Here is a 13,221-nt window from a genome sequence, read left to right on the forward strand (position 1 = left end):
TTTTGTCAAAATCTCTCCGTTCATTTCGGAGATTAGTCGGGACAGACAACAAACGGGAAATAATAATATGGTCTTTTGAGATGAGAATACTCACTTTAATCATATCATCTATTTAGTATAAGTAGTGTGCTTGATAGTTTAGTACAAGTAGTAATACAAGTTTATATTGTCAAGTCTATAGGATCCGGTAAATACTCCACACTAGCAGCGCCGAGAACTAATCAACCAATCTATTAAAAAAAAATTTTTTTTGTTTTACAATTCCTTATAATTGCTTCAATATAAATTGAATAAAAACTTATTTGCGAATTTTAAGTTCATCTGAACATTATTAAAATAATTTAAACATTAAATGAATGTTCAATAAATATTTATTTTCATTGTGTAACGGTAACTAGATTCGCGTCGGGAAAGTTTGCGACCATCCCCTTTGCCAATTTAAAACTCGGAAAGATCTTTGCATGTAATTTTTTGTTAAGTAGTTGCCTCGAAGCATCCCATTAAAATTAACTAGCTTGCTCTTTTACTTTTAAAACTGTTTTTCTTATAATTATTATACCTTATGTGAACTTTAATGGAATTACAATAATATTTAAAGCCTTTTTTTTGCCAATTTTCTTTGAAGTGATTGTTCTATAACAAATAAAATCCCCACACCTAATATAACAAACCAAACAAGCACAGTATAGCAATCCTAACGTATGCAAATATATGTATTATGAGCTGTGTTTAGCACCGAAAGTGACCACTGTGAATCCCGACACTATTTACAGGTTAAGCTTCACGGATGTTTATTAGCTAAGCTCACGTTTGTCCGAAGAACTAGCGTGCTTCAACATTAATTTGGCTAATGTGCTCGTTATTTTACAACAAAACTCTGCACGTCTTTGGAGCTGAAAAAAATTCAAATCACAGCAAAATTATACTGCATAACGTGAATTTCAAATTGACAATTTTTTTTTTTTTTATAGCTTAGATGGATGGTCGAGCTTACAGCCCACCTAGTGTTGTAACAGAGTGGGTACTGGAGCCCATAGACATGCACGACCTAAATGCGCCACCCACCTTGAGATACAAGTTCTAAGGACTCAAGTATAGTTACAACGGCTGCCCCACCCTTCAAACCGAAACGCATTACTGATTCACGGTAGAAATAGGCAGAGTGGTAGTAGCTACCCGTGCAAACTCACCAGAGGTCCTACTATCAGTAAATTTGTGGAATTGTCTTGTAATAAAAAATAGGATCCAAAACTTATTAATTTCTTTGAATACCGGCAGGACTAGATTTCAAAGACCGATTTTCGTCAATTGCGCAGTTACGAATTTTAAAGTTCTTTGGTCACATATCTAGAAAATAAGACTGATTGAGAGACTAGTGAGTCAAAGTTAGGTGGAAAAGGTAACAGACGGGCCATCATCTTCCCGCTGGATTAGCATAATAAAGAAAGCAACTGAGTCCAACATAGTCCAGTATACTCGAAACGCATCGAACCGCCAGATCCAGAAGTGCATTGCTGCAATCCTCGAAAAAAAAGGCTCTTCGAAGGCCTCTATGTGTTTTTTTTTTTATTGCTTAGATGGGTGGACGAGCTCACAGCCCACCTGGTGTTAAGTGGTTACTGGAGCCCATAGACATCTACAACGTAAGTGCGCCACCCATCTTGAGATATAAGTTCTAAGGTCTCAGTATAGTTACAACGGCTACCCCACTGTTAGCGACGCGCTCAAATAAAATATATTTTGTCTATGTTCGTAATGTCTAGTATTGTCTGTGATCGCTTAACGGTCAAATGAAGGACTCGTACGTGTACCGGCCTACCGGACGCAACGCGCTGTGCAATTTTGTTCATTGTGATTCTCGATAAATATACGCCTTTTCTTTGTTTCCTCGATTTTATTGCTGAACCACCTCAATAACCAACAAAGTGGTCTTCGAACCGGATTACTTCATAATTATATTATGTACCACACGCCGCCGCGAAAAATGGTGAACACACGGAAGCAACTCCGCGAGCAGGAACGTTCATCGCAAAATGGTGATCGCGACACAGAAGTGCTTGTGGACTGTGTGCTGAAGGATGGGCCATCTAACAAAAGTGTGAGTGTGCAACCTGGTGTTCAAATTAAAACGAAAATTCCAGAAACTTTTAGTCGCACATTTACTATGGAGGGTAGCCAAATAAAATCGGAACCTACGCGCATCGTCTCCGATAAGCCGCTTCCAAAAGCAACAGCCTCATATAGAAGCCAAGCATCATCCAAATCGTCTTATTGTAAAGAAATAATGCGAAGAAAATTGCAATTAGAAGCAGATAAACAAAAAGCACAAATCCAAATGGCACTCATCGATCGAGAAACAGAACTAAAATTAGCGGAACTTGAGGAAGAGACCGACCTGATGGAATACAGTTCACAAACCGGAGAAGATGTTCAAAGGTCTCATCATCAAGCAGAAAAATGGGTCGAGAAACATCAGACTACGTTCGAGGAGGTACCACAGAAGGACCAGCTCGCCCCCGATCATGGTAGAACACCGGGCCAGCTATGCGAGGCGCCCCCAGCTCCCGTAGTCAGAGAGAAAATTGCAGCCCATGCGTCCACGTCACGAGGCCACGTACCGCCCACGTACAACACATCTAACAGCACTGTGGAAATGCTTGCTGTAGCAATAAAAAACCTCACTAACGCCACCGTCAATACGTCCAACGCTAATCTACTGAGCCGTATGTCTACTCCGAAAGATTTGCCTGAGTTCGACGGCGACCCTATGGAATGGCTCCAGTTTAAGCAGGCGTACGACGAGTCCACATTTGTGTGCAACTTCACCGACAAGGAGAACTTATGGAGACTACGTAAGTGTCTAAGAGGATCAGCGAAGGAAGCAGTTAGTGCATTATTTATCAGCGCCACGTCGCCTGCAAAGGTTATGTCGACACTGGAGCTACGTTTTGGAAACCCTGACTGCATTATATCTCGCATCGTTTGTGACCTCAAAAAACTCCCGCCGCTGCACCAGGACTACCAAAAGGATATTGTGACGTTTGCAGTGAAAGTTCAGAATTTTGTGGAAGCCGTTCAAGCTGTTGGACGCTCGGAGTATTTGTACGGGGTAAATATTGTCTCAATAATATTATCATAGCTACCCACACTACTCGTTTCAAAATGGTCAGATTACAGCTATGAATTAATCACAAACAGCAGTAAAGCAAGGTTGTTGATTATGTCCGAATTCTTACACGAAGAAGCTGTAAAATTATCAACAACAGCGAGCGTATTCACCAACATACGGTATGTCCCGCATGTCCGTACGAAAAATCAGAACGAATATACAACCCGCTCACATACATTCGTACTACAGGACAACGAGTCTAAATGCCGATTTTGTAATAAATTCATTCACAAACTAACAGATTGCAAACAATTTAAGAAAGCGCTGCGCAAAGTAAGATGGCAATATATTAAACGTAACGGACTGTGTTACAAATGTTTGTTATCACGTCACGAGCGAGATACCTGCCCTGCGCCCGTGTGTGATATAGACAACTGCGGTCAACCCCATCATCGACTTTTACACTATACCGTGAACACGAGTAACCAAAGTAACGACATTTAAGCCCAAAGAACACCTATCTATAATACGGCTACCAATGCACAACAGCTGCAAACAAAATCACCGCCGTCTTCGTGTACCAAGGAAAGTGTTACGCATATAAACGGGAGTGATCATAAAGTGTTACTAAAAGTAATTCCTATACGTATACATGGACCTAACGGTGTAATAAGTTAAAGTGCGCTACTAGATGATGGATCAACAGTGTCGTTCATAAGTACCGATCTTGCAGAGCGCGCGGGTCTGCGCGGCCGGCGGGAAACGATGCACGTGCGCGGTGCATGGACTGATAACGAACTTGTTTGCGATACTACAATTGTTAATGTGAACCTTAGTGGCTTATACGATAAGGTATATAATGTGAGAGCACGTAGTATTAATGAGTTAAATCTACCTGTGCAAAAATTGTCTATTGTTAATTGTATTAAGTATAACCACTTAATGGATTTAAAAAATATTTTGTGTACCACTGATTCGAAACCAGAAATGTTAATCGGTCAAGATAATTATCATTTATTGTTACCGTTAGAAATTAAGTTAGGTAATTTAAATGAGCCGTCTGCTACACTTACCCGTTTAGGCTGGTGCATTCATGGTAGTGTGCGTGTGCCGCAGAGCTCGCGCTAACCATCAGCTGCTACGACTCTCATTATAAACGAGAGCATAGATGGACCTGCGTCTGACGAGATCGCCTTGCGGAGTCTTCATGAGGAGGTGAGACGTTCGTTTACCTTAGACTCAATAGGCATTTTAGCTAAGCCGCGCCAAAATGCCGATGATGTTCGCGCCATCGATCAGCTGGAACGTACTGCGCATCTCATCGACGATCATTGGTGTGTTGGTTTACCCTGGAAGGATGAAAGCTGTAACATGCCAGACTCCTACGCTGCTGCTGTGAAACGACTCAAAGGCATTGAGAGCAAAATGGAAAAGGATTCGGGTTTTGCAAGTAGGTACAAAGAACGTGTCCAACATCTCTTGGACAATGGATTTGCGACGGAACTCGTAGACACCGAGGTCACTCCCCGGACTTGGTACTTACCGCACTTTGGAGTGGACAACCCAAACAAAAGAAAACTTCGACTAGTGTTCGATGCTGCGGCCACGGTGAAAGGATCATGTCTTAATGATTATTTATTCACCGGCCCCGATTTGTTGTCATCGCTATTTGGTATAATGCTGCGCTTTAGGGAAAATAAAATAGCAGTAACAGGTGACATCAAAGACATGTTTTTGCGCATCAAAATTCGTAAAGAAGATCAGCAAGCCTTTCGGTTCCTTTGGAGAAACAGTTCTCAAGAAGATATCAAGACGTACGTGATGACATCACTTATTTTTGGAGCGAACTGTTCGCCCTTTATAGCGCAGTTCATCAAGAATAAAAATGCTGAGCGGTATGTCTCAACCTTACCAGATGCTGTCAACGCGATACGTAATTCGCACTATATGGATGACTATATTGATAGCCTACCCGATGACGTCACAGCAATAGAAATGGTAAAAAATATAAGTAAAATACATCGGTCAGGCGGGTTTGAGATTTGCAATTGGACGAGCAACAGCGTTGCCATCTTGAACGCAGTACCCGAGGCGACCTTAGGTACTGCTGCTGTAAAATTCAAGATTGATCAGCGGTACGAAGGTGAGCGTACTCTGGGTCTTATATGGTATCCCAAAGACGACGTATTAGGTTTTGATGTGTCTTTAAAGCGTATACCGGAAAATATTATTCATGGTAAGGAGCGCCCTACAAAGCGGTTGATGCTAAGGGTAATAATGTCAATTTTTGATGTCTTGGGTTTCTTATCTCCGTTTACCATACAGGGAAGAATTATGCTGCAAGATACGTGGCGCCTTAATATCGGATGGGATAACTATATTTCAGATGATATTTACTACAAATGGTGCAAATGGATTGATTTACTTACGTCCGTTAGCGAGTTACGTATACCAAGATATTATCAGGTGCGGCAGAAGACAGCGCAAGCGAGCGAGACAAATGGACAAGAATGTGTAAACCGGCCGGCTGGGAACTCGGCACCTCGCGATGCCTCCGCATCTCCCAGACTCGTTGTGCCGTCGCCCCGTGCTACGAGTGGCTACATGAACTACGCAACAAAGTCTACAAATACTACGTCGTCGAGTATCGGCTACGAAAACTTACAATTGCATGTGTTTTGCGATGCTTCAAGTAAAGCAATGTGTGCGGTCGCATATTGGCGCTGGAATAACAACGGTATTATATACGTTTCATTTATAGCGAGCAAATGTCGTGTCTTACCTGTTAAACCTATAACTGTCCCGAAGGCTGAACTTGAAGCAGCTCGTCTAGCAGCAAAATTGGCAGATAACATACTTAAAGAACATAGATTAACGCCGACTGCAAGATATTTTTGGTGTGATTCAACTACAGTTATTCACTGGATTCGGAACAATACGCGCAAGTATAAAACGTTTGAAGCTAATCGCTTAGGCGAGATAGACGACTTGACGCGTATACATGAATGGAAGTATGTTCCTACAAAACTAAATGTCGCTGACTTAGGCACACGGGAGTTTTATGACTACTCTGTCTTCAAGGGCGAGTGGTTTTCAGGGCCAACCTTTTTATTGGACGACATGTCTATGTGGCCTCAAGATGTGCTGAACGAAGACGTGGTTGAAGGTTATCAGGAGCTAGTAGCAGTCACACACACGGAACCATCGGTGATCTTACCTGTGCCTGATCCACTACGTTTTTCTTCCTGGCTGCGCCTAAAGAGGTCTGCAGCTATGGTACTAAGATTCATTGATAAATGTAAAGGTTCACGCGGCGAGTTAGACTGTAGTTTGATGGAACGAGCGGAGCGCTTGCTGCTGAAGAGTGCTCAAGAATCATTCTACAATGAGATAACCGCACTGACACAGGGTAAACCTATACCTAAAAAAAGTAAATTACTCACCTTGTCACCTTTCTTGGACGAACATAATATTCTGCGAGTAGACGGGCGCATTAACGCCGCTGTCGATGTAGACCTGGAAATGAAAAATCCTGTAATTTTAGACGGCCGACATCCAGTAGCTAAATTGATAGTCCGGCATTTCCATGTAAAGGCAGCTCACGCGAATCAAGAAACTGTAGTGAACGAACTGAAACAAAAGTATTGGCTATTGAAACTCAGGCCTACAGTGAAAAATGTCGTGTCCCGATGTATGCTGTGCAGGATACGTAAATGTAAACCGCAGGTACCTAGAATGGGAGACTTACCTTTTGCTCGAATGGCTCATCACAATCGACCATTCACGTTTTGTGGATTGGACATGTTTGGTCCTATGGAAGCTGCAGAAGGAAGGCGTCGAGTGAAAAGATACGGAGTTTTATTCACATGCATGACTGTTCGCGCCATACATATCGAGATAGTCAATTTTCTTACTACATATTCTTTAATTATGGCCTTACGACGAATGGCGTCGAGACGCGGTTGGCCGCGCCTACTATATTCGGACAACGGCACGAATTTAAGAGGCGCTGATAAGGAGCTGCAGAAATCTGTGCGGGAACTGGATACTGAACTGTTGAAAAATGAAGGTATAAACAATGGTATGGATTGGACTTTCATCCCCCCGGCAAGTCCCCATTGGGGTGGGGCATGGGAGAGATTAATACGTAGTGTAAAAACATCTCTCAAAGTTATTTTAAACGAACGAGCAACAAGAGACGAAGTCTTAAACACGCTTATGGCAGAAGTAGAAAACATAGTAAATAGCCGCCCGTTGATGCACGTTTCAGTAGAAGCGGGAAATGTTGAGTCGCTTACACCAAACCATTTTCTTCTCGGTACGTCGTCAAACTTACCAATCATTGGTGTTTTTGATGATTCGGACCTTTGCTTGACGAAACAATGGCGTAAAGCTCAGAGGTTAGCTGATATGTATTGGCGGAGGTGGATAAAAGAGATCTTACCAGATCTCTTACCAGATCTTACCAGATCTCTTACCGAGGAGTAAATGGCACGAGGAGCAGAAGCCGCTGCAAATTGGTGATCTTGTCTTAATTGTAGATCCCGATTCACCACGAAACATGTGGCCAAAGGGTCTCATAACTCAGATATTTCCGGGCAGAGATGGTCGTATCCGGCTAGTGGAAGTAAAGACCAAGACAGGGTTTTGGCGGCGCTCCGCGGCACGCGTCGCTCGTATCGCTTTAGATGAAGAGTGCTGTGTCAGCACTGGGGTGGGGAGTGTTAGCGACGCGCTCAAATAAAATATATTTTGTCTATGTTCGTAATGTCTAGTATTGTCTGTGATCGCTTAACGGTCAAATGAAGGACTCGTACGTGTACCGGCCTACCGGACGCAACGCGCTGTGCAATTTTGTTCATTGTGATTCTCGATAAATATACGCCTTTTCTTTGTTTCCTCGATTTTATTGCTGAACCACCTCAATAAACAACACCCACCCTTCAAACCGAAACGCATTACTGCTTTACGGCAGAAATAGGCAGGGCGGTGGTACCTACCCGTGCGGACTCACAAGAGGTCCTACCACCAGTGTACATCATAAGAAGAAGAAGATATAGAAGAAGAAGAAGTACTAAGAAGAAGATATAGAAGAAGATGGGCGGTGGCTAATACAGAAAGCATTGTGGGTTTACACGGATAAGTAATCTGGTTTTGCGTACTTAAATTATTTTTTTGGGATATAGGCGTTCAATTGGACCCGGAGGCCTATTTAATGAATTCAGGCCTTTAAACAAATCTATACTGATATTAATATACGTTAACCCAATAAAGTTTCCTTTAATACAACATTAACTAATGACGTCAATGACTTGCACTCATTGAACAAAACCAATTTAAAGTTTTGAAAGGCAAATTGGTCAGGCCGCCAAAATTCGTTTCCAAATTTGAGTAAATTGAATGAAAAGCAATATAAAGCGACAAGTTACGGTGAGTACTTTACGAAACTCTATTTAAGTTAATTTTGCTATAAATTCATAACAGGTAAGATAAATCAATGAGTCCGAAGGACGGAACGAGCTTGCTATTGATCCTTAATTACGAATTGAAAACGTATTTCGAACCCTGAATAATCACGTGCACCATAGCTCTATGCGAATCGTTCCTAATGCTCTAGATTTATGAATAAGAATACAACGTAGACACTTCAGTCCATTAAATTAAATATTTCTTGCAAATCATTTTTGTTTCTTTTAAATGACAACCTCGTATATTAATTAATTTGCATTAGCTATTTTGAATGACACTAAACCGTCCTTAATTTAACTAAGAAACTCAGATCCCATTTAATTTTGAATTCTTCGGCACAAGTTTTTTCGTCACAACCGTTATTTTTAGTTAAATTTTAATGCCTCACTACAGCTCTTCTTTTTAAAATACAGACGATACAGATTATATAAATCATTCATAGCATAGTATAAAAAAAACTATATAAGTCAGAAGTATGAGGTACCTACAGTTTTTATTGGAATAAGATTTTAAATTTCGTCTGGATGATAAATCTAATAAGTTGGAACTTTTGAAATGATATTATAATTACAGTTGCTGAATTTCTCGAACTCATTATCGCTCTGGTTTTTGAAAATTTATTCATACATCAAAGTGATGTAAATCTGAATTCCTACGACGCGACAGAGGACGTGATCTGAGACTAGTCATAGTCAAAATTATAGTACTTTTTCCTTGAGAGCGGAATTTAGTATTTCTCCGGATTAAATCAGGAGATTTTTTTTTATAAATACAATACACATAACTAATATGTGAAATAAAAAAATATATAATAATGTTCGTATTAAGTTTTGGTTTTCATTAGACCCGAAAATTAAAATGCACAAATAAATTAAAAATAAACCAAACATCAACATAACATCCAAAAAGTAACCGAAAATTTGAACTGATATAGGCAGAGAATATTCATTTATTGATACTTCTTTTTGTCACTTCGGTCCTTCATTACTGAGGATCGTGACATAAGCCATGAAATAATTGCTATTAGGTGAGTGATTATGCATTTTCGGAACCCTTACACTAGTGCACTCAACTGAACTCCTTCGAGTGAATTTTTTTTTATAACGCGGATTACCTTTTTTAATACCAATTCTGTCTGGCTTCATTCTTTAGACCCCGTCCCCCGAACTTCCCGAACTTGCCTGTGACCATGAGGCTACCGATGTGCTTCCTGGTAATTGGACCAAGAATTCTAAAAAAACTATAGTCACAACTCGTCTAAATATTAATTCAGGTATGAGATACAGGTTAATGTGATTATCAGAAGAAGATTGAATATTGCACAAAGTGGGAATGAGTTGCTCGCTCCGGGCATTTCAATATTGTAATAATTGTTATGTTATAATACTCATTATAAAAATGAATATTTAACAAAAAACTTATATTAAAAAAAAAAAACAATATTAAAAATAAAAAAAAAACGACATGCCCGCTGAGTTTCTTGCCAATTCTTCTCAGGACGGAGGCTAGTTCTTGTGAATTGGCGGTAGGTCTTTTGACGTTCAACAAGTATGTACTTTCATTTATGTTGAATAAATTTTTTTTTATTTGATTTGATTTGATTTGAATATCATTAATTTTTCGTTTAATAAAAAAAAACCAGAAGTTAATTCATATATTGTGAGACCGCAATCTATAGCAAATACTACTGGTGGATACTTTCCACTACGAATCCTCAAGTTCTTCGGGCACATCACTCGTAATCCGTGATCCGACTGATGCATGACCACGACCACTCTGTCAAGAGTGTACGAATAGGAAGAAAAACTTTCCAGTATCGCACGACGTCGTTGACGCACTATTTTTAATTGTATTATATTGAAGTGCATTTTTTTCAACATTACCTCGTCATATTGGTACTATAATATCATATCGCAGTTCCCCAAACCGAAATTTGAAAGATAAACACTTAATAACAACAGCATGAGGAATGTAAAGGAACCCTTTAAATTTACTAAGAAGCACAAATGAATCCTGAATAAACACTTAAGATAAAAAAATGCGATTCATTTTTCCGCGCATTGTCATGGTTTTTTTATACTGGAAATAGGAAGTGGTAACTGCTACGAAACGATGATAGGAAGATGATAGACAGATAGTAAGGATCTATACTAATATTATAAAGAGGAAAGATTTGTTTGTTTGTTTGTTTCGAATAGGCTCCGAAACTACTGGACCGATTTGAAAAATTCTTTTTCCATTAGAAGCCGACATTGTCCCTGATGAACATAGGCTACTTTTTTTTTTTTTTTTTGTTTCATGTGTGTTTTAATGTTTCCGAAGCGAAGCGAGGGCGGGTCGCTAGTGGTAGATAAATAGATAGAAATTGCTATAAATATAATAATATAAATATAAGAAATAGACATAAATATGTAGTAACAAGCTTATCGCAAGATGAACCATTATCACGGCTTTTCGTCTATTCAGAAGTAATCAGGCCAAATTTATAAGTGTTAATTACCAACAATTTTATCACATTTAACTGCATAGCTTATTTTGTAAGCGCCCGAAACAATATGCGTTTTATTTTTAATAAAATACATAATATCCGCCTTACTCATCATTCTAGTGCTGGGGACACATAGATAATTTCGAGTATTATATCTCATTTAAACAACACTTACAAATTATGAGTATAAAAGTATTAATCAAGAAAAACAAATTTTTTTCAGTCAGCTCAAAGCTTAATATCTATACCTAGTCAGGTCATAAATTCTGTCACATGTTTAATGTAAAATAATTGAAACAAGTTTATTCATTATGTAACCATTCATATACCAAAATGAACTTAATAAAACATAGATTCTTATGACACTAAAGTTTATTCAAAATGACCTCCGTGATTTTGAATACAGGCTTTCAATCTGCGCGGCCAGTCGTCTGTCGCAGCACGAACGAGGTCCATGTCAATATCGGTGGCTGCCTTAATCAAGGATGTCTTGAGTGACTCCAAATTGGGATGAGGCTTTGAGCACGCCTTTTCCTCCAAGTGTTGCCATATCTTGTAATCTAACGGATTCAAATCTGGGCTGGAGGAGGTCCAGTCTTCGTGCCGGATGAAGTCGATTTCACGCGCCGCCAGCCAGTCTTGTGTGCTCTTCGCTCTATGAGATGGCGCCGAATCTTGTTGGAATACCCAGTGCCTGTTATTGAACATGGTATGAGAAACAGGTTCCACAAGGTTCATCAGGACTGTATTTTGATACACAACTGCATTTGTTTTTACACCTTTCTCACAAAAATGTACCTCTGTTAAGCCCCAATAAGAAACTCCCAACCATACCATGAGCGAGGATGGAAAATGACCTCGTTGGACACGCGGAATACGGTTGCTCGCTTCTTCACTACTGTGTGCGTACACCTTATCATTTTGTTTGTTGTAGCTCTCTTCTACGGTAAAAATTTTGTCATCCGAAAAAAGAATTTCCCGATATTTTTTTCCCGCGTACCGCTTCAACAAAGCGCGGCATCTCTTCAGTCTCAGGTCCATTAGACGAGCATTCAAACGATGTCCTGTTTTTCTTCGATATGCCCGAAGCCCTAAGTCTTCATTTAACACCCTTTTCACCGTGGTTCTGCTTAACCCCATCTGAAGGGCCAACAGTTTCTGCTTACGTTTGGGATTTCTTTGAATTCGCGCCTTCGCAGCTTTTATTACTGCTGGAGTCCTAACAGACCGAGGGCGACCACTTCTTGACCTGTCATCTACACTAGAGTCTTCATTGTATCGTTTGATGGTACGATAAACGAATCTTTTGGTTATATTCAAATTTTTCAGTATGTTAAAAATTTGAATTGGCGCGTAACCGCAACGATGCAACGCAATAACTGCAACACGGTCTTCTTTAAGCGTCCACTCCATATTTAAAAATGAGTAAAATTCTAAAAGTTATACATTTTTATTTTCATGAACAATGCGAAATTCGAATTCAATAAACTTTTTTGTGACCAGCATTCTAAAAGAAAAGTTTTTACTGTGTGACAATACTTATGACCTGACTAGTTATATTAATACGTGAAGCAAAAACTTTGTATCCCTTTTTACGAAAATTGCGCGGATAGAGGAGTATGAAATTTTCTACACTTATAGAGAACATAGAGAAGAAGTGCACAATGCTAATATTTTTTTAAAATAATGCATAAAAGATACATTAAATCAATAAAGAAAACATTGCACACACTACATACCATGTATTATTTGACGCACACACGCAAGCATACTATTTATTGTCAAACTTTTGTTCTTGACGTCTGTGGTCAAATTGAGAATAGTTTAAATATTGTTTGTCTTTATTAATATTTTTTTATAGTGTAGCCTTGGCGAAATTTGTGATTATAGAAGTATAAAATACAATCATAATAGTGTACAAACTTACAATTCCAATTAATTATTGTCGAATTTCGACTACTGCGGTACTACTAGTTAAATTAGTGTTGAATGAAATTCATAAATACTCAGATTTAAATGTAGTTAAATAAATTTAATTTAAAAGAGACAGATTACTCGAGCTTCGTTTAAATTAATTCCGCGTCTTAATACGAAAATAATTTTCAATCAACATTTCATGAGAAATATAGATCAAATGACGACGAACAAGAGATCA

The 13,221-nt window shown here is 39.3% G+C and overlaps 1 protein-coding gene across 1 annotated transcript; it reads left to right on the top strand.

Moving 5' to 3' along the window:
* The first annotated feature begins 2,284 nt into the window (after positions 1 to 2,284).
* Positions 2,285 to 7,597, top strand: LOC149503481 (uncharacterized). The gene is made up of 2 exons (XM_089740184.1): positions 2,285 to 3,109; positions 4,271 to 7,597. The coding sequence occupies exons 1-2, from the start codon at positions 2,285 to 2,287 to the stop codon at positions 7,595 to 7,597; spliced, it is 4,152 nt and encodes a 1,383-aa protein (XP_089596310.1).
* Positions 7,598 to 13,221: the final 5,624 nt, after the last annotated feature.

Source organism: Bombyx mandarina, chromosome 01 (assembly GCF_030267445.1).
Source record: "Bombyx mandarina strain Sakado chromosome 01, ASM3026744v2".
Classification (NCBI taxonomy): domain Eukaryota; kingdom Metazoa; phylum Arthropoda; class Insecta; order Lepidoptera; family Bombycidae; genus Bombyx; species Bombyx mandarina.